The 23,689-nt window shown below is 38.7% G+C and overlaps 1 protein-coding gene across 3 annotated transcripts; it reads left to right on the top strand.

Annotated features, from left to right (window-relative positions):
* The first annotated feature begins 12,752 nt into the window (after positions 1-12,752).
* Positions 12,753-22,854, top strand: pfkfb3 (6-phosphofructo-2-kinase/fructose-2,6-biphosphatase 3). Of its 3 annotated transcripts, XM_042511130.1 has the most exons (16): positions 12,753-12,991; positions 15,402-15,530; positions 15,713-15,809; positions 15,903-15,969; positions 16,063-16,137; positions 16,227-16,283; positions 16,398-16,522; positions 17,078-17,285; positions 17,384-17,530; positions 18,043-18,147; positions 18,354-18,483; positions 18,576-18,703; positions 18,794-18,982; positions 19,524-19,546; positions 20,223-20,273; positions 21,371-22,854. In XM_042511130.1, exons 1-16 carry the CDS (start codon positions 12,913-12,915, stop codon positions 21,375-21,377), a joined length of 1,617 nt encoding a protein of 538 aa, XP_042367064.1. In that variant the 5' UTR covers positions 12,753-12,912; the 3' UTR covers positions 21,378-22,854. The 3 variants fall into 3 exon arrangements, with proteins under 3 accessions (XP_042367064.1, XP_042367066.1, XP_042367065.1); XM_042511132.1 differs by lacking the exon at positions 20,223-20,273; XM_042511131.1 differs by lacking the exons at positions 19,524-19,546; positions 20,223-20,273.
* Positions 22,855-23,689: the final 835 nt, after the last annotated feature.

Here is a 23,689-nt window from a genome sequence, read left to right on the forward strand (position 1 = left end):
CCCTCCCGCTGTCTCCGATCCTCTGACTCCAACCTCCTCACTCCCACGGCTAAATCCAAGCACCATACCTTGGGGGACAGGGCCTTCGCCATAGCCGCCCCCACCCTCTGGAACTCTCTCCCCAAACACATCCATGCCTCTGGCCTCTGACTCATCTCTAGCATTCAAAAACTGTTAAAAACCTCCCTATTTCAACAAGCATTTAACTCCATTAACCTCCATCAACCATTTCACCTGTTCATTTGGTTTTTGCTTGTCTTATGTGGTTTGTAAAGCGTCTTTGAGTTTGATGAATAACACTATATAAAATTGATTGATTGTTATTATTATCAGTATACTATAGTATGACGAAAAAAGTCAAAACATGGCATGTAAAAAAAAAAAGGGATGAAAACTACACAGAAAAGCATGTCAAAAAACGTTTTAGTGTATTATGTTGAAGAAAGGACTGAAAACAATCAAACAATCCTTTTCTAGCGTGGACAAAAAATGACCAAAATTCGCATACTATAGTATGGCGAAAAATATCAAAATATGACGTCATTTAAAAGCCTCAAAACAACATGATATAACATGTAGAGTGACGTCATTAGCATGTCGAATAAACAGCCAAAGACATCAAAATATAGCATGTCAAATAAATGGCAGAAAAAGGAGTATATAGTATGTTGAAAAATGTTACGTGTTGAAAAAAAAGGGCTGACAACCACATACAGTAGAATGTTATGTTGTAGTTGGGTTTTTTTTTTCTAAAAAATAAAGCTTTACTATTTTCAAAATGTTCCTGGCAAATGTGTCTTTTTCCTCAATGAACTGATACTGTGACAGGTGTCTCCAGAAACTGTCAAATATTAATAATAACAATTATGAAATCAGTAATAATACCAGTAAGAAATTATTATTATTATAGTGAAATTGATGGGAAGGACAACCCACCCACTGTCCAGCAGGGTGTCCATCCCAGTTGAAACATGTTAGGTTTGGTTCAGTGAGTAAAGCAGGTGAATATTATGCCTGAGGTTGATGCTTTGAGACTCAGCTGACACAGGTCATTTCTGAAGTTGGGTTGAGAGACAGGACGGAAGGACACCATATGACTGCAGAGCAGACGGATACATAAAACTTTGTTGATCATTGGTCTGACTTATATGTCAGTAGAGTTTTTAACAGATGTCACTACCAGTAATGAGCTACATGGAACATCAAAACAGGTAAAGTATGTGGAGGTCTGGCTTAGTGGATAGAGCAGGTGCTTGGTGTGTGAGAGGTTGTAGGTTCAAGCCTCACTTGATACAAAGCATGTTTCATTCTTATTCCATGGATCAAATACAAATATCCGCCCTACCAAGAATTTAATAGAATATCAGTCTGACTCATATCAGTGCAGTTTTCAATAGCTGTCACTGGCGAAACTGAGATAAAGGGGACGCCGAACACAGTCAAAGTGTCTGGAGGTTTGGCTCAGTGGGTAGAGCAGGTGCTTGAGAAGCAAGAGGTTTTTGGTTCAAACCTCACTTGAGACAATGCACATTTCATTACTCCATGCATCAAATACAAATATTGGCCCTACCAAGAACTTAGTAGAATATCAGTCTGACTCATATATCAATGCAGTTTTCAATAGCTGTCACTGGCGAAACCAAGATAAAGGAGGCAACGAACACAGTTGAAGTATCCGGAGGTTGGCTCAGTGGGTAGAGCAAATGCTTGTGATACCAGAGATTGTTGGTTCAAATCCTGTCTGGACAGGTGACTTTCAGTGGCTGATGTCTTAGCACAGAGTTCTCAATAGAGCAGACAGATATATCAGCTGATACTTTTTTTATTTTATTTATGCCATAAAATATCATTTGGCTGTAGATTCATAACTTTAGACACTGATTGTGATATTACAGAACAAATTAAGGCATGTGAAGTTGATTATCTGTTTTGGGACCACGTCACCTGTTTTTCAGCCAAAACCATATATTTATAAACTTTACATGCCTTAAATTGTTCTGCAATATCACAGTCAGTGTCTAGACTGTATTAAACTACAGCCAAATGATATTTTATGCAGTACAAAAAAAAAATATCGGCTTTTATATATCTGTCTAAAATCGACAGACGTCGCTGCCGATACTGGTTTTACCTGTTTTGGGACCACTTCACCTGTTTTTCAGCCAAAATGATAAATTAATCAACTTTACATGCCTTAATTTTTTGCTGCATATACACAGTCAGTGTCTAGACATATTAAACTACAGCCAAATGATATTTTATGCAGTAAAACAAAAAAAAAAAAATATCGGCTTTTTATATATCTGTCTAAAATCGACAGACGTCGCTGCCGATACTGGTTTTACCTGTTTTGGGACCACTTCACCTGTTTTTCAGCCAAAATGATAAATTAATCAACTTTACATGCCTTAAATTGTTTTGCAATATCACAGTCAGTGTCTACATATTAAACTACAGCCAAATGATATCTTATGCAGTAAAACAAACAAAAAAAATATCGGCTTTTATATATCTGTCTAAAATCGACAGACGTCGCTGCCGATACTGGTTTTACCTGTTTTGGGACCACTTCACCTGTTTTTTTTCAGCCAAAATGATAAATTAATCATCTTTACATGCCTTAATTTGTTCTGCAATACCACAGTCAGTGTCTAGACTGTATTAAACTACAGCCAAATGATATTTTATCCAGTAAAAAAAAAAAAATATCGGCTTTTATATATCTGTCTAAAATCGACAGACGTCGCTGCTGATACTGGTTTTACCTGTTTTGGGACCACTTCACCTGTTTTTTTTAGCCAAAATGATAAATTAATCAACTTTACATGCCTTAATTTGGCCAATAAATTAGGTGAAGTGGTCCCAAAACAGGTAAAACCAGCATCGGCAGCGACGTCTGTCGATTTTAGACAGATATATAAAAGCCGATATTTTTTTTGTTTGTTTTACTGCATAAAATATCATTTGGCTGTAGTTTAATACAGTGTAGACACTGACTGTGATATTGCAAAACAATTTAAAGGCATGTAAAGTTGATTAATTTATCATTTTGGCTAAAAAAACAGGTGAAGTGGTCCCAAAACAGGTAAAACCAGTATCGGCAGCGACGTCTGTCGATTTTAGACAGATATATAAAAGCCGATATTTTTTTTGTTTGTTTTACTGCATAAGATATCATTTGGCTGTAGTTTAATATGTAGACACTGACTGTGATATTGCAAAACAATTTAAGGCATGTAAAGTTGATTAATTTATCATTTTGGCTGAAAAAACAGGTGAAGTGGTCCCAAAACAGGTAAAACCAGTATCGGCAGCGACGTCTGTCGATTTTAGACAGATATATAAAAGCCGATATTTTTTTTGTTTTACTGCATAAAATATCATTTGGCTGTAGTTTAATAAAGTCTAGACACTGACTGTGGTATTGCAGAACAAATTAAGGCATGTAAAGATGATAAATTTATCATTTTGGCTGAAAAACAGGTGAAGTGGTCCCAAAACAGGTAAAACCAGTATCGGCAGCAAACGTCTGTCGATTTTAGACAGATATATAAGCCGAAAGTTTTACTGCATAAGATATCATTTTTGTTTTTTATGTAGACACTGACTGTTATTGCAAAACAATTTAAGGCATGTAAAGTTGATTAATTTATCATTTTGGCTGTAGGTGAAGTGGTCCCAAAACAGGTAAAACCAGTATCGGCAGCGACGTCTGTCAATTTTAGACAGATATATTAAAGCCGATATTTTTTTTGTTTTACTGCATAAAAATCATTTGGCAAGTTTTTACAGGCACTGTGTTATTGCAGAACAAATTAAGCATGTAAAGATGATTAATTTATCATTTTGGCTGAAAAACAGGTGAAGTGGTCCCAAAACAGGTAAAACCAGTATCGGCAGCGACGTCTGTCAATTTTAGACAGATATATAAAAGCCGATATTTTTTTTGTTTGTTTTACTGCATAAGATATCATTTGGCTGTAGTTTAATATGTAGACACTGACTGTGATATTGCAAAACAATTTAAGGCATGTTAAGTTGATTAATTTATCATTTTGGCTGAAAAACAGGTGAAGTGGTCCCAAAACAGGTAAAACCAGTATCGGCAGCGACGTCTGTCGATTTTAGACAGATATATAAAAGCCGATATTATTTTTTTTTTTTTTACTGCATAAAATATCATTTGGCTGTAGTTTAATAAAGTCTAGACACTGACTGTGGTATTGCAGAACAAATTAAGGCATGTAAAGATGATTAATTTATCATTTTGGCTGAAAAACAGGTGAAGTGGTCCCAAAACAGGTAAAACCAGTATCGGCAGCGACGTCTGTCGATTTTAGACAGATATATAAAAGCCGATATTTTTTTTTTTTGTACTGCATAAAATATCATTTGGCTGTAGTTTAATACAGTCTAGACACTGACTGTGATATTGCAGAACAATTTAAGGCATGTAAGTTTATTAATTTATATGGTTTTGGCTGAAAAACAGGTGACGTGGTCCCAAAACAGATAATCAACTTTACATGCCTTAATTTGTTCTGTAATATCACAAATCAGTGTCTAAAGTTATGAATCTACAGCCAAATGATATTTTATGGCATAAATAAAATAAAAAGTATCAGCTGATATATCTGTCTGCTCTATTGAGAACTCTGTGCTAAGACATCAGCCACTGAAAGTCACCTGTCCCAGACAGGATTTGAACCAACAATCTCTGGTATCACAAGCATTTGCTCTACCCACTGAGCCAAACCTCCAGATACTTCAACTGTGTTCGTTGCCTCCTTTATCTTGGTTTCGCCAGTGACAGTTATTGAAAACTGCACTGATATATGAATCAGACTGATATTCTACTAAGTTCTTGGTAGGGCCAATATTTGTATTTGATGCATGGAGTAAGAATGAAATGTGCATTGTATCAAGTGAGGTTTGAACCAACAACCTCTTGCTTCTCAAGCACCTGCTCTACCCACTGAGCCAAACCTCCAGACACTTTGACTGTGTTCGGCGTCCCCTTTATCTCAGTTTCGCCAGTGACAGCTATTGAAAACTGCACTGATATGAGTCAGACTGATATTCTATTAAATTCTTGGTAGGGCTGATTTTTATTTGATTCATGGAATAAGAATGAAACATGCTTTGTATCAAGTGAGGCTTGAACCTACAACCTCTCACACACCAAGCACCTGCTCTATCCACTAAGCCAGACCTCCACATACTTTACCTGTTTGTAAAGTATGTGGAGGTCTTCAAAAATCACGTGTCAACTGAGTGTCAAAGCATCAACCTCTGGCATAATATTCACCTACTTTACTCTACTAACTAATTATTGTTAATATTAATATTTTACAGTTACTGGAGACACCTGTCACAGTATCAATTCACTGAAAAAAAAACATTTTGAAAATAGTAAAGCTTTATTTTTTAGAAAGCTGAAAACACAAGCAGTACAATTAATACTGCTGTTAACACAACACAGATATTATGGTTGATACACATTTTTGATCACATTCAGCACAGTGCATTCAGCCTTTTCTTAAAATCTTATGCTTGCATTGCATCATAGCGCCTGTCCTCTCCAGCTTTCCAGTTTTGGAGACACCGCAGTTTCCTATAAAACACACAAAAACAACATCAAAGTCACATATTTGGTGACACATATATATGTGTGTGTATGTGTGTGTGTGTGTGTGTGTGTGGGTTTGAGCAGCAGGCATAGTCAGTGTGGCACATTACACATTTATATTCTTGAATTGTAACATTTAATTCAATCAGAGAGTCCTGCAAAGAGATTCACTAAAAGTACAGAGTAAAAAAAGAAGTTACTCACCTAATATGTCCAAAGTGTCCGCTGTCCTGCGTGTCCTCCTCCTGCTGCATCAGCTGATTGTGATGAGGATCAGCTGCGACGTCGCGAGGCCGCTCCTTCAGACAAAATGACTCCAGCGCCTCCTCAGCTGCTCACCGTCATTTTGACATCTTGGTCTCGCTTTTTGCTGAGCTCTGTCTTGGTACTCTATTATTTTTGTGCATGTTTCCATGTGAACAAACACACGTATTTCGTCTTGTTTTCCCTCCGTGTGTTCAAATTTCCGTGAAGAGCAGATGGAGATTGAAATTGTCATCCAATCGGGACACAGGAGGCGGGACAAAGCCTTCGCAGCCGTCGCTGTTTGGCTCAGAGGACGGAACAACTTGGGTTTCGCTGGCGAATCAATGCGCAGAAACGGATGACGTAATCACGTTCAGTGCGGAGCGTCTGGATGTCGAAACAGGGCATATCTGATATCAGTGGAAAGTTTAGATTCTCCACTTTACGTCTCTTTTTGAAGCATGTTGATAGGATTAGCAGCCCAAAAGTCAGACTTTAGATGGAATTCTTTATAAATACAACAACACATTACTCGTCTCTTTTCTAGCTGCTCTCCATTGCTTCCGTTTTTATCAGGGCCAGATTTAGTTTTTTAGGGGCCTGGTGCCCCAGCGTAACTGCCTTATTTTGATTTCACCCATTCTCTATGTGGGAATGATGATTGACCCGACTTGGCAGTCAGAGAGGAAATAAATTAATTAATAAGCAACAGATGAATATAGTACATAGAATGTGAATGAGGAAACATTTTTTTTCAAGTTTTTTCTACTCTGGTTGGTAATAGGAGCCACAAGGAGTCTCAATGTCATGAATTCCAAACCTCAATTAAAGCTGCAAGCAGTGATGAACAGGCCCTCGCACCCCATTGTATGTCAGGGGTACTGGTGGGACTCCAGCTAAAGCAGTCGTTCATTTATTTTTCATCATATTTTAGCGTGTCCAAAAAATGAAAAACATTGCATACTATAGGTATATGATCAATAAATGACATGTCAAAAAAAGGGCTGAAAACAACATAGAATAGCATGTTGAGACACGTAATAGTGTAGCATGTTGAAGAAAGGACTAAAAACAACCAAAAACATCATATTTTTGCATGTAAACAAAAATCGCATACCATAGCATGGCGAAAAATGTCAAAATATGACAAGTTCAAAAACGGCTGAAAATGACATAAAATAGCATGTTGAGACACAACATAGTATAGCATTATTAATAAACAGCAAAAAATGTCATAATATAGCATTTCAAAAAAAATGACAGAAAATGCCACACTATAGTATGGCGAAAAATGTCAAAATATGACATGTTCAAAAAACTGCTTGAAATGAAATGAAATTGTATTTTGAGACACGCCATAATATAAAATGTTGAAAAAATGACCAAAAACGCCATACTATGGTTTGGAAAAAAATGTCAAAATATGACACGTCCAAACTACAGATGAAAATGACAAAAAATATCATGTTGAGATATATCATTGTCCAAAAAGATCATAATATAGCATGTTGAAAAAATGACTGAAAATATTATGTCGAAAAATGTGAAAACATGACATGTTGAAAAAAGGGCTGGAAACCCCATTGTATAGCATGTTGTAGGGATTTGGCTTTAACATGGGGCAACCCTTTTTGTGATTAGGCCTCACACATGGATCACCAATTATTAAAGTATGGCTTTCAGAAATAATTAATTATTATTACAAATAATCACTACAGACTCAAAAGTCAGTCAGGTGATTCCCTCCCAAATGACGTTGCACACGTCATTTGACACACAAATAATCAATTGCGTGCCGCCTATTTCAGCCTTTGAAGAACATTAAAATGTACTACAGCACAAAGCAAAATTGCTACTTCAATAAAGCCAAGAGCTGACAGAAAATGATGTATAGTGAATGCACAAGTTAATATAGGCTGACTCTTTAGGCTGTTATATCACTCTGTTATTTCTAATGTGACAGCTGCTCATTCTGCAGATCTGAAACTTTAAACTTAATGCAACAGATTTAAACATTGTAATCAAGAACTATATTTAGGGGCGACACTGTCCTGTAATGAAGGAGATGTATTGGACAAATCAAAATAAAATGAATTTTACGCATTGAATATCTGTGATAAATACCAACAAACTAATCGATCACCTGTCAAATAACAGCAGTTTAAAAACAGACTTCAGCTAACGAGAACCAAATATAAGAAGTGGTAACGGTATGGTGTGATTTGAAGGAATTATATTGCATTGTTAAATTGTTAAATTAATTACATCTTCCTAATTAAAAATATATAGTGACCTGTTAATGTGTAGCCTAATGCAATGTGTGGTTTTATAGAAGTTTCTTTTAGAGCCACTTTGGACAAACTGACCAGCAACACCACAGACACATTCAGGAGTTCAGTGAGAGAAACACATGAATAAGGTAAAAAATATTCTGATTTTCTGCATCCCTGATAAACTGTAGGCTCCCCGTGGGGAGAAAAAAAAGCTTTGCAATGCACATAGCGATATTGTTTCTACACAGCTTTGTTTGGAGGCATCTATGTAACATTACCGCTCAAAAAGTTGGATCAAGTGTATGTATAATATTTTCGGTTCATATGCTGACACTTATTATAGAGTAACGCTCCTCAGAGAAGCTGTGAAAGATACTTTTCAGCTGATTTCAAGCTGAAACTCAAAACATAACCTACTCCCAACCATGTTAAGTTTGCCACATGAGTTACCATGGCGATCCAGCCAGGTTAAAAGAGAGCCACCTTCGTAGTACAGAAAACTCTGGCTTTACGCTCAACAAACCTCGCTAAGGCACTAATCTCACTCCGTAGTATATCCCCCTTGTCTTTGATGCATTGTGAATTTCTCACCATCGTGATCTTCAATGAAAACATGCAAGAATCCACCAATCTGTTTCCATAAACATACAAAAGAACAATATTTCACTACTATGATAGCAGCACACATCTGGCATGACATGGCTGGGTATAGCAGTCACAAAACCATAGACTGTATATGAAGATGGACAACATGACAGTTCCCCCAAAGTGAAGCTTTTTGATCTCGATCGCCCCCTGGTGTCTGGCTGCAGCGCAGGTCATAAAGCCGGCCCCCGGGACATAGTTCAAAGAAAAAAGTCAAAGTACACGCCAAACAAATTTTTCCCAAATATGTTTTCTGTAGGTAGTTCTCATCACCCTGATGTTTGTTTGGCGTTTTAGTGATAAGTTCAGTTTTAATGAGTTATTCAATTCTACAAAAAAGGGAATTTCCACCATGATTGATAGTCACGTCAGCCAATCCAAGTGCTTGCGTTCAATGGGGCTGCTCATGATTGGTTGGATGGTTGTTTGGTGGGAATTCCCCCACTGCAGAGGTCGCTAGTGCACAGACTCCAGCTGCGAATGACGACACCAGTGCAAGATGGCAGTGGTCGTTTCCTGGATATTTTAGCGTCACTTTGGCATAACGGGGGGGACTTGTCCATTTTTAAATACAGTCTATGCAAAAAACTATATATGCTCCATCTAGCAACACCTGTCATTGAAAGAATGTCTCCTTCCTATATAAAAGGACAACCAGGACACAATGGTGATCTCTACCAGACAGGTTAGTACTCCACATTTTACACCAGGAATGGCGGCTCCTATATATGTCCATACTTAAGAAAACAATGAGATACAACAAAAACTAGAATTATGGATTTGCTGTTTTATGCCTCTGCAATCCAGTAACAGTTTAGATCCAGGTCTGTAACCCCCCCCCCCAGCATAGAAGATCTATACAATCAGCTCAGTTTTATGGTGGATTCAATATCTAACTAAACATCTCCCTACTTGTTGCTGAAACACAGAAAACACAGAAAAAGTGTTTTTTGCAGAACATTATGTCACAGTGAAGCTTACCTTTGACTTTGACAGAATGTCATCCCTGTATCATTTTATCCTATTACACTTTGCTTGAAATTTCGTCATAGTTAGCATAGGAATTCTTGAGTTAAAACCAAAAACGTATTTTGTGAGTCACATCGACCATTTACCACCAAAATCTAATCAGTTCATTGCTGAGTCCGTTTAGCGGACGTTTGTGCCAAATTTGGAGAAATTTCGAAAAGGTGGTCTTGAGATTACACGTTTACGAAAACGAGACAGATGCAAGGACTCACTGATCTTGACCTTTGACCACCAAAATCAAATCAATCCATTGTTGAGTTCAAGTGGATTTTTGTGCCAAATTTGTAGAAATTTCCGTAGGACATTCTTGAGTTATCACATTCACAAGAATGGGACGTCCAGATTGACAACCTGAAAACACAATGCCTCTGGCTATTGAAAGTGCAGAGTCATAAGAATTCGACGAGCCTTAGTTGAATCATCAGCAGCTTTTATCTAGCAGGCCCGTTTTTCCTCTGTGAGTAAAAATAAAGAGTACTACCGCAGGGGATAATGTTATCATCTAAAACCCCAGAACTTTCCTTTTTTTCCCTATATAAACTTTATCTTTCCTGCACTCTCTTTCAATCCAGGGCAAAGTTTAACAAGTGTCTCACTATCACGACAAACAGCACATACAAACCAAATGTGGTTTCACAACCACAGTTTCTCCACCCACGCACTTTCAGTTCACACTGTGACACGTCTGAATCCTTTAGGTGGAGACATCATGACCTGACCTTGTAAAGGTTTTGTTTTTTCCCTGCACACGTACTTAATGCTTTAGGAGGATGTTCAACACATAAATATCATAGGCATACTGCTGTTCTCTTTTATCTCCCAGCTGCCCTTTGTTCAGATGGTCAACAGAAAACAGTTTGTCACTCTGATGAATAGACCCAATTAAATAAACAGGATATCAGCTGAAGAACCATGAATAAGGTCTTGTGGAAAAGGTTGAAGAGAGTTCAGAGGCTTTCAAGAGTGCAACTCCAAACTGAGGCAATGGAGGAATTTCACTACACTGTAAAAGGTTGAATTGCAGACACTGGTGAAGTACTTTGAATCAAATACTTCTTACAGTGCAGCTACAATGAACCACAGGGAATATTATATTACTACATTGTAAAATCAGACAAGCTGATTTTATAGTTTTTAAAAATCTGGGAAACCGATTGCCTTGAAAAATGTAAGTCAAAAGAACAACTCATCTTAATTTGTGTTTATTTTATATCTAATTATTGAGTTTGCAGATTTTCAGATTTCACAGTGTTCTGTAGACATAAAGGTATACAGGTCAATAATGAGTTGTCACCTAGTTTAGCACATTTAAAAATCTGGTTACAAACTTTCATGGGATAATAACTGCAAGTGCAAACTGAATGAGGTCATGATGAAGTCAGCAACAAACATCATGGGCACACTAAAAGCCACTTGCAACTAAAAGATTTGCTCCATTTGGATTCACTGAATGTCAAAAAGCTTTTAAGATCTGATGTATTATATCTAAAAAATATGCAAGATTACAGTGCAATGAGATGGTGTGTGTGCATGTGTAAGTTCATCTGATCTCTCCATATGCAGCCTAGTTATACAAGCTTCAGGTTGAAACTGTAAACCAGCAGAACCCCAGTGAGCTGCTCTATTTAGTCTGGATACTGTAGCAAGCTGCATGCACACACACGCACACACACACACACACACACACACACACACACACACTGCAGAATAAAACTAATATATATGATAATAAAAATAGCAAAAATATCAAGAAATTCTAGAAAAAGCAGAGAAGGAGTCATTTTACAGGATGTCATAAATGCTCTCCAGGTCAATAACTATCAGCGTTTTAAAATTGGATTTATTAGTGCAGTGCGCCTCTCCGACAAAACATCTCAAGTACACTCGAGTTAAAACATAATGGGTCAATGTGGGCTTTTTGGTGTTTGTACAAAGGCTCTATATAGACCTACAGTATATGATCATGCTCATTATGACTCAGTGGGACAACCCGGTGTGAGGTAGCAGACTGAGGAGGAGTGAGACTGTGCACGTTTCCTCCAGGTTTTATCTCACTGAGGAGATTACAGAGGAGCTTTTTCTGGAAACTGACTTCTTTTAAACTGCTAATAACTTAAAGGAAATTTCAGATTAATAAAATAATAAAATCATGACATGACCGCTGTTTGCTACCACTTCTAACCTTAATAACCCTTTGAGAGCTGTGCAAACAATAAACAAAAAAAAGCAAAACAATGAAAAAGAAAGTCAAGGAAATGCCCTGGAAAAGGTGCTTAGAAATGTGTAATACTTAGGAAATATAATTTTAAATATGTAATTATGATAATTCTAATATATTTTTTACCTAGCCTTTGGGCAAAAAGGCAATGAGCTACATGGTGAGAAATGTCCTGCAAATTGCAAGTAAATTATAAAAATATTTAAGAAAAGCTAGGGATTTCTAAATTATTTTTACAGTCCTATAAACATTTTCAGTTAGTTTTTTTCAGGTTAGTTCCTTGAATTTTGTTGTTGCTATTGTTGTTTGTTTTTTTACTTGTCATTTTTTTTGATTTCTTTTTGCTGTTGCTAATTTTCAGGTTATTTTTTAATTCATCTTTTTTACTATTTTTTTTTTTTTTTTTTTTGCTAATTTCTTCTTAAGTTGCTCATTTCCTTCTTCCCATGTTTCTGAAAGAAGTCAAGCCAAACTCCCCATGTCTCAAGGGGTTAAATGGGGATAGCATTTGTTTACTATTTCACCAAATGCAAATTAGAACACATGAAATATTACAATATATCAGAGTTGGACTACCACAGAGCGGCGCTGTGTCCGCCTGTGTCCTCGTGGACGTGCACAAGAATGTGTGCGCGTGTGTACCTCGTCACCGCAGTCACGTTGTCGCCCTGCCTGGCCGGGTTAAATAGCGGATGTGTGCCGCAGACCGGCAGATTAGCTCGGCTCAACGCGCTCTGTAGACACTGAGAACAGCTCGTTCGTTTTTAACGGACGGACGGACGAGGCTCCTTCTTTCTCCTTTTTATTTTGCCCGTCGGGATCTTACGCGGCTCGGTTCTCGTGTACTTTGCGGCTCTTCAAGTTCATAAGGAATGCCCAGAGAGCTGACCCAGAACAGGATCCAAAAGATCTGGGTGCCCACGAAGGATGACAAGCCGGCACCTCGGAGAGGTAAAACCCTGTAATATATATGCTGTTGTGTGTTTTCTCATATAGTATCGCCACATCATTATTTAACGGTGTTTCTGTCGTTGTATATTCCTACAGTATTTTTACACGGACTTAAAAGTGTCGATAATTTCACATTGCAGCGGACAGTTCCTTTATCTGCAATGGCTGTTTTAACTGATGATGTGCGCGTCTCTTTTTTCGTTGTTCAACAATTTAGCGACCAATAAGTGTTTCTGTCGAGGTAAAAAAAAATGGTTTATATTCGATATTTTAACTGCAATATTGTAAGAGCTCTGCTGTGCGTAGCAGTGCACCTGTCCTTCACCGGTCTTTTGCTCCGTGAATTGATTTTCATCAGCACGCGCGGCACGTCACAACCCTTCACGCGGGGATGACGAAGCTCCGGTCTCCATGGTTACCACCGTGCCCCGCAACCTCTGTGTGCTGCTTTTGAAGCGGTACCGTTTTCTAATTGGTCGGCCTGCAGCGCGTGGACATGGCGCGACCCTGCCGCTGTCTCCTCTCTGGCTTTAAACCAAGGAGACCACAGGGAAGACGTTGTTGTTGATGGATGCATGTTCAAAAAATACCAATTTTAAAGATTAGACGGCAATTACTACATACTTTAAAGTCACTGAGAAGCTTTCTCCGTATTTTTGCTTTGAAAGACTGTTTTTGGAGGAGAAAAACATCTGCAAATTTGAACCAAAGAGAGAAAAATGACAACTGTTTCTCTAAACTCACAACCTCCCCGACTCCTTGCATAAAATCTCTCCTCAAACTTGGGTTTTGCACATTTTTGATGCTCATTTTTAAATTATTTATTTATTTATTTTAATTGGCCAGGAATAAGTTCTGTATAAAATTTAAACAGTGGATACAGAGGCAATATTATATGTATGAAATATGCATCCAATAAAAGGAAAAAAATTAATCTTTTTTTTCTATTTTGACAAGATGGTCAAGTTAGCTGATGAAATGTACAACATTCCAGTTTTAAGGAAGCTAAACATATGCCAAGGTCATTCTGAGATGAACAGAAAATTGAAAAAAAAAAATCATAGGGAGTTTTTTTTGTCTTTGATTTTCAATACAACCAAACAATTATCAAATAACACACAACTATTTACCATCAAAAGAACACTAAGCACGCAAAGTGGCTACAACTAGAGATTATTTAAATATAATAAAAAATACTAGAGCAACATTGTATCAGATTCTCCTTACAGTTATATTACAGTGTCTATAACGTGAATTACTTAGATTGTATATAAATGTTACATTTATTACAGTATTCTACAATAAAATCTGAGGTTAACAGTGTAATATTGGCTCCAAAAGCATCAGTATTTACTGTATTTTGAATTTGGCTGTATTTTTGCAGCAATATGTTAAAGTGAATAGGGTGAAGATGTGAGATGACAGGGATTTCTTTGTATTACAAATAGCTGCACATCTGGATTTACATTGATCATGTCACTATCTGCTGTTTGATAAGCTAAAATCAGACTTTTATTGGAAAATGAAAAAACAGCTATGAGGTGTTGCTATTTTATTTACAGTCGGTGAGATGGAGATGGATGAGAGGAGAGCGAGAGAGGTTGGGGAGGTGAGGCTGAACAAGGTGTCCGAGGATCTACTTAGAGTATGATCCGTTTTTCTGCTTAAGCAACGTGGCTCTTTTGTTTTGGAAACAAGATTAGCGAGTATAAATTAGCTCTCAGGGCGTTATCACATGATGAGTGAACGCTTCTAATGTATACACCCACAGGAGACTGGAACGAATTCTGCCTGGATGAAAATTAGACTGATTGAGGGAAATTTGACATCACGTATTTTCTGCTTCATTCAAACAATCTGCAGTAATTGTTCACAATTTCAGCGACCAACAGAACATCTTTTCTTATATGGAATCAACAAAGCCTTGCATTCCTCTGCCCAGGCAGCCACTCTGTGAAAATGATTCAAGCTGTAGCAACATACCATATGATGTTTAAACTCCTATGGGCCTCAGAGGTGGGGTTTCACTGTATTTGGTCAACTGAAAGCAGCTCATCCTGGGTCATGTAAGACGGTTCAGAGCGCGCAGAAGTGGGTCAGAAGTGCAGTGAGGTGGAAGTAAAAGGCGAGTCTGGCGGCCGCAGACAGCCACGTGCCCGCTGGGAGTGTGTCAACATGGAGAGAAATAGAGATTATAGGTCCAGAGGTGAATTTATTAACAAATAAATGATGGAAAGCTGCAGCTCTTGGTGACCAGTTGTTATTGCATAAGCTCTCTGGCAGTGGGCTGTGGCTGTCTGAGGTTGCAGAGCACAACATGGAACTGACTGACATGTTAAAAAATATGTTTACCACTTTTGCAGTTTCGTAAACAGGCGCTGTTGTCATAACATGTTGTCTTTCTCTGCAGCGTCCGGCGGCCCCCACTTCGCCAACGCCCCTACCGTCATCGTGATGGTGGGTCTCCCGGCTCGGGGCAAGACGTACATGTCTAAGAAACTCACACGCTACCTCAACTGGATCGGCATGCCCACCAAAGGTAAACAACACACACTAACGCAATTAAACCCGAGCACAGTTTCTTCAGTAGCTTATCTGTTACAGGATGACATTCTGTCCTCGGAGTGTTTAGCCTGACAGTATTAACTATTATGTTTGCACCTCCGGTACATTGTGTTCATGTTTGTTGCTTCTTCCTCTGTGTGTGTGTGTGTTTTATAGTCTTCAATGTGGGAGAGTACCGCAGGGAGGCGGTCAAGAACTACAGCTCCTATGACTTCTTCAAGCCTGATAATGAGTGTGCCGTGAAAATCAGGCAGTAAGTTAACGCAAACACACATTCACAATTACAGTAATCCACTGCGTATTTTTCATTCATGACACAAAATAAAAATCACTGTCTTTGCTTTAGGCAATGTGCCTTAGCAGCCTTGAGGGATGTCAAGTCCTATTTGAAGGACGAGGGAGGCCAAGTGGCGGTGAGTTTCCCCATCATGCTTTTCTTATACTGTCCTAATATGGGACGAGATAAAAACATAACGTCTTACATCGCTGTTTCATGTCCTTTTCAGGTCTTTGATGCGACAAACACAACAAGAGAAAGGCGAGATATGATCCTCCAGTTTGGCAGTGAGAATAGCTTCAAGGTACGTTTTACTATGTCGACCTGAGGAGTCAAGCTATGACATCATCTACAATGCAGTGTCTTTTAACTGCTTTTGCTTTTTGTGCCCAGATCTTTTTCATCGAGTCTGTGTGCGACGACCCCAGCGTCATCGCGTCCAACATCATGGTGAGTCACAAACGCGACATCACGATGCATTCTGTTTCAATGACAAAAACATGTTTATAACCCTCTGGCATCAGGCGTGTTGTTTGCCGTCTGACAGTCTTCCTCCCTGTGCAGGAAGTGAAGGTGTCGTGTCCCGACTACCGGGACTGCAACAAGACTGACGCCATGTTGGATTTCCAGAGGAGAATTGAATGCTACAAAACCAGCTACCAACCTCTGGACCCTGATCAGCACGACAGGTAAATCAGCAGCATCTATTTTGTCAGGACATCTGTAATATCTGATACAGACTCTCCAGAGTTTACCACAAAATGTGATGAGGGGGGGAAGAGGGGGGACGAAGACGCCAGTAAACTTTTTTTTCCTTTTAAATGCGTATGTGTCGTCTCTAAATTTGTTTTTTACATTTCCGTAAAGGCAGCGCAGGCAGAGCTCTCCATGAGTTCTTTTTTCAACTCAGCAGCAGTTTGTGACTCCCGGGTGGATATTTGATCTGTCCATCCACTCTGAACTGATCTGATCAGATGGATGGATGAGAGGAGCAGCTGTTATGCGTAAAAGCAAACTTTTAGACCCAGCAGAATGAATGTTGAAGTTTCACTTTCAATGACATCTGCTGTTCTGCTGCTCCACCTGTGCCCAGAGTACACTCTGCATGAACGGTCCAGCACCAAAACTAGAATTTTTTTTGCGGCAGCAGATGTTGTAATCGTTGCGAGCTGACACAAATATATAAATGTTTGGGACACCCTGCTGTCACATCAATCCTTCAACTCATCCTGTCCGTCCTCTAGGGATCTCTCCTTCATCAAGGTGATAGACGTAGGCCGGCGTTTCCTCGTCAACCGTATCCAGGATCACATCCAGAGTAAGATCGTCTACTACCTGATGAACATCCACGTCCAGCCTCGCACCATCTACCTGTGTCGGCATGGAGAGAGCACCGACAACCTGGAGGGACGGCTGGGTGGTGACGCGGGCCTCTCATCGCGGGGGAAACAGGTACGGATAGCCGCAGACAGAACCATAAAGTAGACTGGATTTTATAAATCAGAATCACTAAACTTCAGGTGCTAAATACTCTTCCCTCCCTCCTGTAGTTTTCGGTTGCTCTGGCTCGGTTTGTGGAGGAGCAGCAGCTGAAGGATTTGAAGGTTTGGACTAGCCAGCTGTGCCGCAGCATCGAGACTGCAGAGCACCTGGGAGTCCCGTACGAACAGTGGAAAGCTCTCAATGAGATAGATGCTGTGAGTATCACTCAAACACACACTCTTAAACCACATCGCACAACAGGGAAGTCACCAGAGGCCATACGATACGATATTATCACAATACTTGAGTCACAATACAATACTTTTGCGATTTCTAGCGTGTTGCGATATGCTGAGTATTGTGACAAAATATTTGCGGTATATCGTGATTTTTCACCTTTGTCAATCCCTTATTACGTCCCCAAAGAAAAACTTTGTCAACATCAAGTTTTCAGTCTTTTCATTTTTCTTCAATCCTTTTTATTGCACCAAATTGTATGAAAAAAAGCAAATGATTATAATATTCTAGGCTACCAAAAGTTAAATTTATATTTGTAATATTAATCATTTCTACATTAGAAAAATAGATACTTGGCATCCGTGCATCAATACATTACCATGATTAAATATCGCAATACTATGCTGCATAGATCCCCCCCATCCCCACCCCTATCACATAGCAATATTATCTGTTGCCAGGCTGAAATATATTTCCTCATTCTTTTTAGGGATTGTGTGAAGAGATGACGTATGACGAGATGAAGGAGAAATTCCCAGAGGAGTTTGCTTTGAGGGATGAAGACAAATACTACTATCGCTATCCTGCTGGAGAGGTATACACACAGTTTACAACCACAACTTCAACTACCTAAAATACAGAGCATATGTTTTGATTTCTGATTGACTAATTAGAGCATCTAGCACAAAAATCCTGATCATTATTTTGAATTTTAGAGTGCAACACTACCACAGAGGTATTTGATATAACTACAATCAAATATAAAAACAATAATAAACAACCAAACCCTCCTGATTACAGTCCTACCAGGACCTGGTCCAGCGAGTGGAGCCGGTCATCATGGACCTGGAGAGGCAAGAGAACGTCCTGGTTATCTGCCACCAGGCTGTCATGCGCTGCCTGCTCGCCTACTTCTTGGATAAGAGTGCAGGTGGGTACTACAACTCCCATAAGCCCTCTACTTTTGTATTGATTTTTGAAACTCCAATCTGATGTTCATATAAATGTTTTTCCTTGTTCCAGAGGAGATGCCGTACCTGAAGTGTCCCCTCCACACAGTGCTAAAGCTCACCCCGGTCGCCTACGGGTGCAAAGTGGAGTCCATCTCCCTGAATGTGGAGGCTGTGAACACCCACAGAGACAGACCAGAGGTAATGCTCAATTAACTGATTACTGAAAATGTATTGCTCATCACCACATGATTTCTGAATCCAAGAGTCTTATTATTTTTTATCTTGCAGGAAGTGAAGAGGGGCCCTGGCACTCTGATCAGGAGGAACAGTGTGACTCCTCTGACCAGCCCTGAGACAAACATCAAGAAACCTCGTATCGATGACCTAGACGAGGCCCCGATCCAGGAGCTGCCTCCATCTGTTGCCTCTCTGGCACTCTGCAGCCCCTCACACCTTCCCCTCGCCCTGGCTGGACAGGTAGGTTTCTTATAAACACACACACACACACACACACACACACACACACACTAATTTGATTTCAAGCATTAAGGGTTTTCACTTTCCAACAAAAGTCTCAGAAAATATTGCGATTTCACGGTATTACAGAATTATCATTATCAGTCACCATTATGGAACCTTGAAATTGTTTTTTAAAATAGCTTTAATTTTTTTTTGAAAATACTTCAAATAAAGTTAAAGGTTCTAGGACTCAAATGATGTAGGTTTCATAAGGCCAGAACCAAATTATTATTATTATTATTGTTAAGTCTAAGCTGATGCCTGATGATACATTTTGTATGGTAAATTTAACCGAAGGTTTGTGTTCCTGTTGGGAATCCTCTTCAGAATGGAAAACTCTGAACACCATTTAGGACATCAAGAAACACTATAAAACATTAAATTCATCTGTTTCCTTTCAGACACCCTCTTGCACATACTTATAGACTGCATGTATGTTCACTCACTATTTTCCTGTCATCTTTTGCTCTGCTGCCTTCTCCTCCTCTGCACTCTACAGCACTGGCTGGGCAAAGTTTGCCTGTAAGTATTCACTCAGTTCTAGTATCTCTGGCTGTCTCGCTCTTCTTATCTCATCCCTTTACTCTCTTTTGCTGCATCTTCTTTTCCATAGTGTTCACTGCTGATATTTCTTTTCCTGCACTTAAGTGAGAACAGCAAATAAACAGTCTGTTTTTCCATACTAAATCTTAACTTATATAAAGAAATACTGATGCACAATTTGTGCAAAATTAAAGTTGCATACATACTGAACCTTTTTAAAAGTCAGAAAAATCATCTGTGCCAGGATAAGCTCTTACAGAAAGTCTGCATTGTTCCAGACATGACTTATCTGAAATGTGTATTTAGGACTAGCTACGCTGTTCCCTCTCAGTTAAATAGTGCAGCTACTCCTGACTGTGGCAGGATACGCTCTTACAGTAAGTCTGCACTTTCCAGACTTGACTCAAGGGAAATGTGTATTTAGGAGTAGCTGTGCTGTTTCCTGTCAGTGAGGGAAAAGAAAATAAAGCTTCCATACTGTATTTGTTCATAGGAAACCCTCCTCTCTCAGTTTACATTCCTGTCATTCTTGCCTGCTTTCGTCATTGTTGTTGTCATTACCACAATGTGCTTGTTCTGCTATGCTGATTCATGCTGACTATCCTGTTCTTGTCTCTGTTTGATTTATTTTTGGCCTGTCTTGTCCTGCTTAAAGACGAACCATCCTCCAATATCTGAAAGTGGTTTCACTGTTAGTCTTTCAAAGGTAAACACACTGTAGAGGCTTTAGAGTTGCTTCTGTAGTTCTGCCAGCAGCCACATCTGACGCTATTAACTTCAAATAATTATCTGACAACTAGACAAACCAGATTACTGTGGCTGCTCCTTAGAAGTCCTGTAAACAAGCCAAAATTTTAAGGAGGTAGCTTAACTTTTAACAAACTAGCCAGCAGGCTCATTTAGCAAAGACACAAATGTAACATGCTAAAGTTAGCTTGCACGAGATGCGCTTTTTTTGTGCTAATCATGTGTTAGCTACTTAGTGTGCTAACAAGTCGACGATATTAACACGCTAAATCGAAATGGTCAGTTATAATTTTCCATTCAGAAACAAACGGAAATGTTTGTTTTGTTTTTTTGACATGGACGATTTTGGAGTTTTAGAAAAGCAGCTGTTGACTGCTACCAAATATCCTCCAGAATGGCCGCCAAAGTGTGACTTGTGCGACTTAGTGAAAGTTCTCTATAGAATCATGACTTTTCTCTTAGTTTGTTCTGTTTTTAGTTATTTTAATATTCTCTTTTTGAAAAGTCAGTTCTCTATTTCTTTTGATATTTACATCAGCTGGGACCAAAGTTGGGTCTCTACCACAGATATCCAAATGTTCCCAGGTATGCAGTTGATTGAACATATAATGTCTTATAATTGACTGCATCAGCTGAATGGCATGTGTGCGCTAGTTTTGCTGTCGCAGTGGAAAAGAGTGGATAATGCTGCTGGGTGTGTTAGGATCTTGTCAGCTTCATTCATAATCACCTGAGGATTACCTCAGGGCAGACACTCAGTCAGGCACAGCAACTTGGTCACACACTCATGAACTCAGTGGTAGTTTTCACACCCTCTAAAAATATCATAGAGAAAATTAGGGCCTGAGAAAACAAAGGTGATGTAACTGCGGGTTTGAGGATTACATTACATGAGAGACTATCATTTGGCCAGAGGATATTTGTGCAACTTATGTTGTTGTTGTTGAACTTGTGGGAACCAAATGTTATGCTCTGCATAGTTAATGGGCTAGTTGCCTCAATATAGAAGACCGTTAAAATCTTACCAGTATCGGTGCATTTGTTTCTGTGTTACAGAACCTGAGAAAAAACTCATCTGGTCGCCATGACATGCTGCAACCCTGCAAATAAAATTACAAGGACGTGGCTGAAGAGGCCAAAAAATGGATCGCTGAAAAAGACCCACTGTAGACAACAACGTGCAACAAAAATGAAGAGTTAAATTGAAGTTATTTTTCAACATTTTGGGTAAAGGTATTATTTTGCCAGCAAGTAACTTTACCTTTTATTATTCAAAAAGGTTTAAGGTTATTTAATTGTTGTCCTATTTATATTCTATGTTATTTCAAAGCAAGACTCTTAATTCTCCATTTCTTGCCATTGTCAGACATTTTCTCTCTCTGAGACTGAAGAATCTGTGTTTCGTAGGAAACCTCTAACAAAGTCGTGTATCATTCACTCAGACTGAAAGTGGTAAACTGTGACTCACCTAAAACAACAGTCATTCCTGTTACATCTTACACCTCAGATGGCTCTCTAAGAAACCAGTTTCTACTGGTTTATTGTTTTGGAGAGACCAAAGACAAACCCTCATGCCTACGTAAATCTCTCAGCCCATCCTTTTTCCAACTCATGGTTGCACTGTTGATTTTAAAAAAAAGGTTATAATATTTAGTTTACATTGTAAACTATTTGGCACTTCTTTGGAAGCACTGACATTTTTCATGCACGTTTTTCTAAAATGTGCAAAGCGTCATTATTTAATTGACTCCTTTGTATGCTGACACTATAAAATGAGCGATTATTTTGCACAGTGGGGATAAATTTGTACTTTTTTTTGTGTCACTGTATTTTTCATGTCACATTACTTTAAAGTAATGGAGGTGATTTTTGCCGTAGAGTGCCTGTAGTGCTTGTTTTGCAAGCCAGACGCTGCTTCTCTTGCCATTTCTCTGGAATTGATTGCTCGAGAAGGGGCATCACGTTTCACCTAATAACTCCACATATCACGTCAATATTTAACTTTTCACAGTCTGATTATTTATTTTTCAATGTGGTTAGTTTCAACGCTACAGTGCTGATCATTCAACAGAATTCTTAATTTTTAAGTTTATTCTACTTAATTTCCTTATGCTGTCTGCTACGCACAAATGTAAGCACCTATATTTTTGTTATCACAACAATGCGTACTGTTAATAATATTGTAAATGTTAGTGTACATACAATATAACTGGAGACGCATGGGAGACGACTTCCTGGGAGTCTTTTAATGATGTGTGTAGAAGTATTTTTGTACTAATGGAAAACATGATCTGTTGAGAAAGAAGCCGCTGCTTACCTCTCTCAGTAAAACTTTTGTTAACATGTTCGCTTGAGATACTTGAAATTCGTTTTTTTTATGTAAAAACTGTTTTATTATATTCTTTATTTATTTTTATGTAGTTTTGGATGCTTGGAGCGAGAGACACTTTGTTTTAATCTGAGGGCTATGCATGAGAGGACAGTATGTTGTACAGTTGATTCTGCATCTGCTGGACCAATAAATTAACTCCTGGAAAATACGCAGTGTTTGTTGTTTGCTTATTTTCACTGGCCCAGGTCCAACTTAAGTATTACGTCTACCCGTTGTGTTTCCTATTATGGAGCTAATCTGCAGAGTACACAGCATGTCCTGGCACTCCCGCCTTCACTATCTCACCCATTCACAAGATTCATGAGTCACACACTGAGACCCACACTGCTTATCAGGCTGATCCTGACTTGGTGCTTTTAGGATGTTGCTGTGAAATTACATCAGGATAGATAACAAAACAACACTCTCTATCAAGATTGAGCACAAAATTCGTGGCAAGTCTAGTGATGGCAAATTCAATTACTGTGGCAGATTAAAATAATACTTTTAAGGGCAGAGTGCTTGGTGAAAATATTAATTAATTAATTAATTAATATTAATTTATCTACATTGCATGTCTGAAATGGTACAAAATGTGCCAATTTTACATAATTACTGTGGGTATTATTACAATCATAAGCCTTTCTTCAAATAATACAAAGTAGCAACAATTTTTTTTTTAAAATATAGTGCCACCATGAAGTTTACGCTTGTGGTTTTGAGGTTTGCCATGTAACAGGGCTGCCAAATTTTCAGTTTAGTTTGTAGCATGATACTAAAATTACATCCGTTTTTTTATGGTCAGTCAGGGCCATCCTGAACATCCTGAGTCTGTTGAAATTTTCAGCAAATCTTTGAAGGGAAAGAAATTTTGGCAGATCAAATATAAGGTGATTGTCAGTGTGTTAAAGGCCAAATGTATAGTTGCTTAAAGCAACTATGCCAATGTGGGCTACCCTCATGAAGCAGTTGACTCTTGACTTGACTTCTTTGACATGCTTTAG

Source organism: Plectropomus leopardus, chromosome 22 (assembly GCF_008729295.1).
Source record: "Plectropomus leopardus isolate mb chromosome 22, YSFRI_Pleo_2.0, whole genome shotgun sequence".
Taxonomy (NCBI): Eukaryota; Metazoa; Chordata; class Actinopteri; order Perciformes; family Serranidae; genus Plectropomus; species Plectropomus leopardus.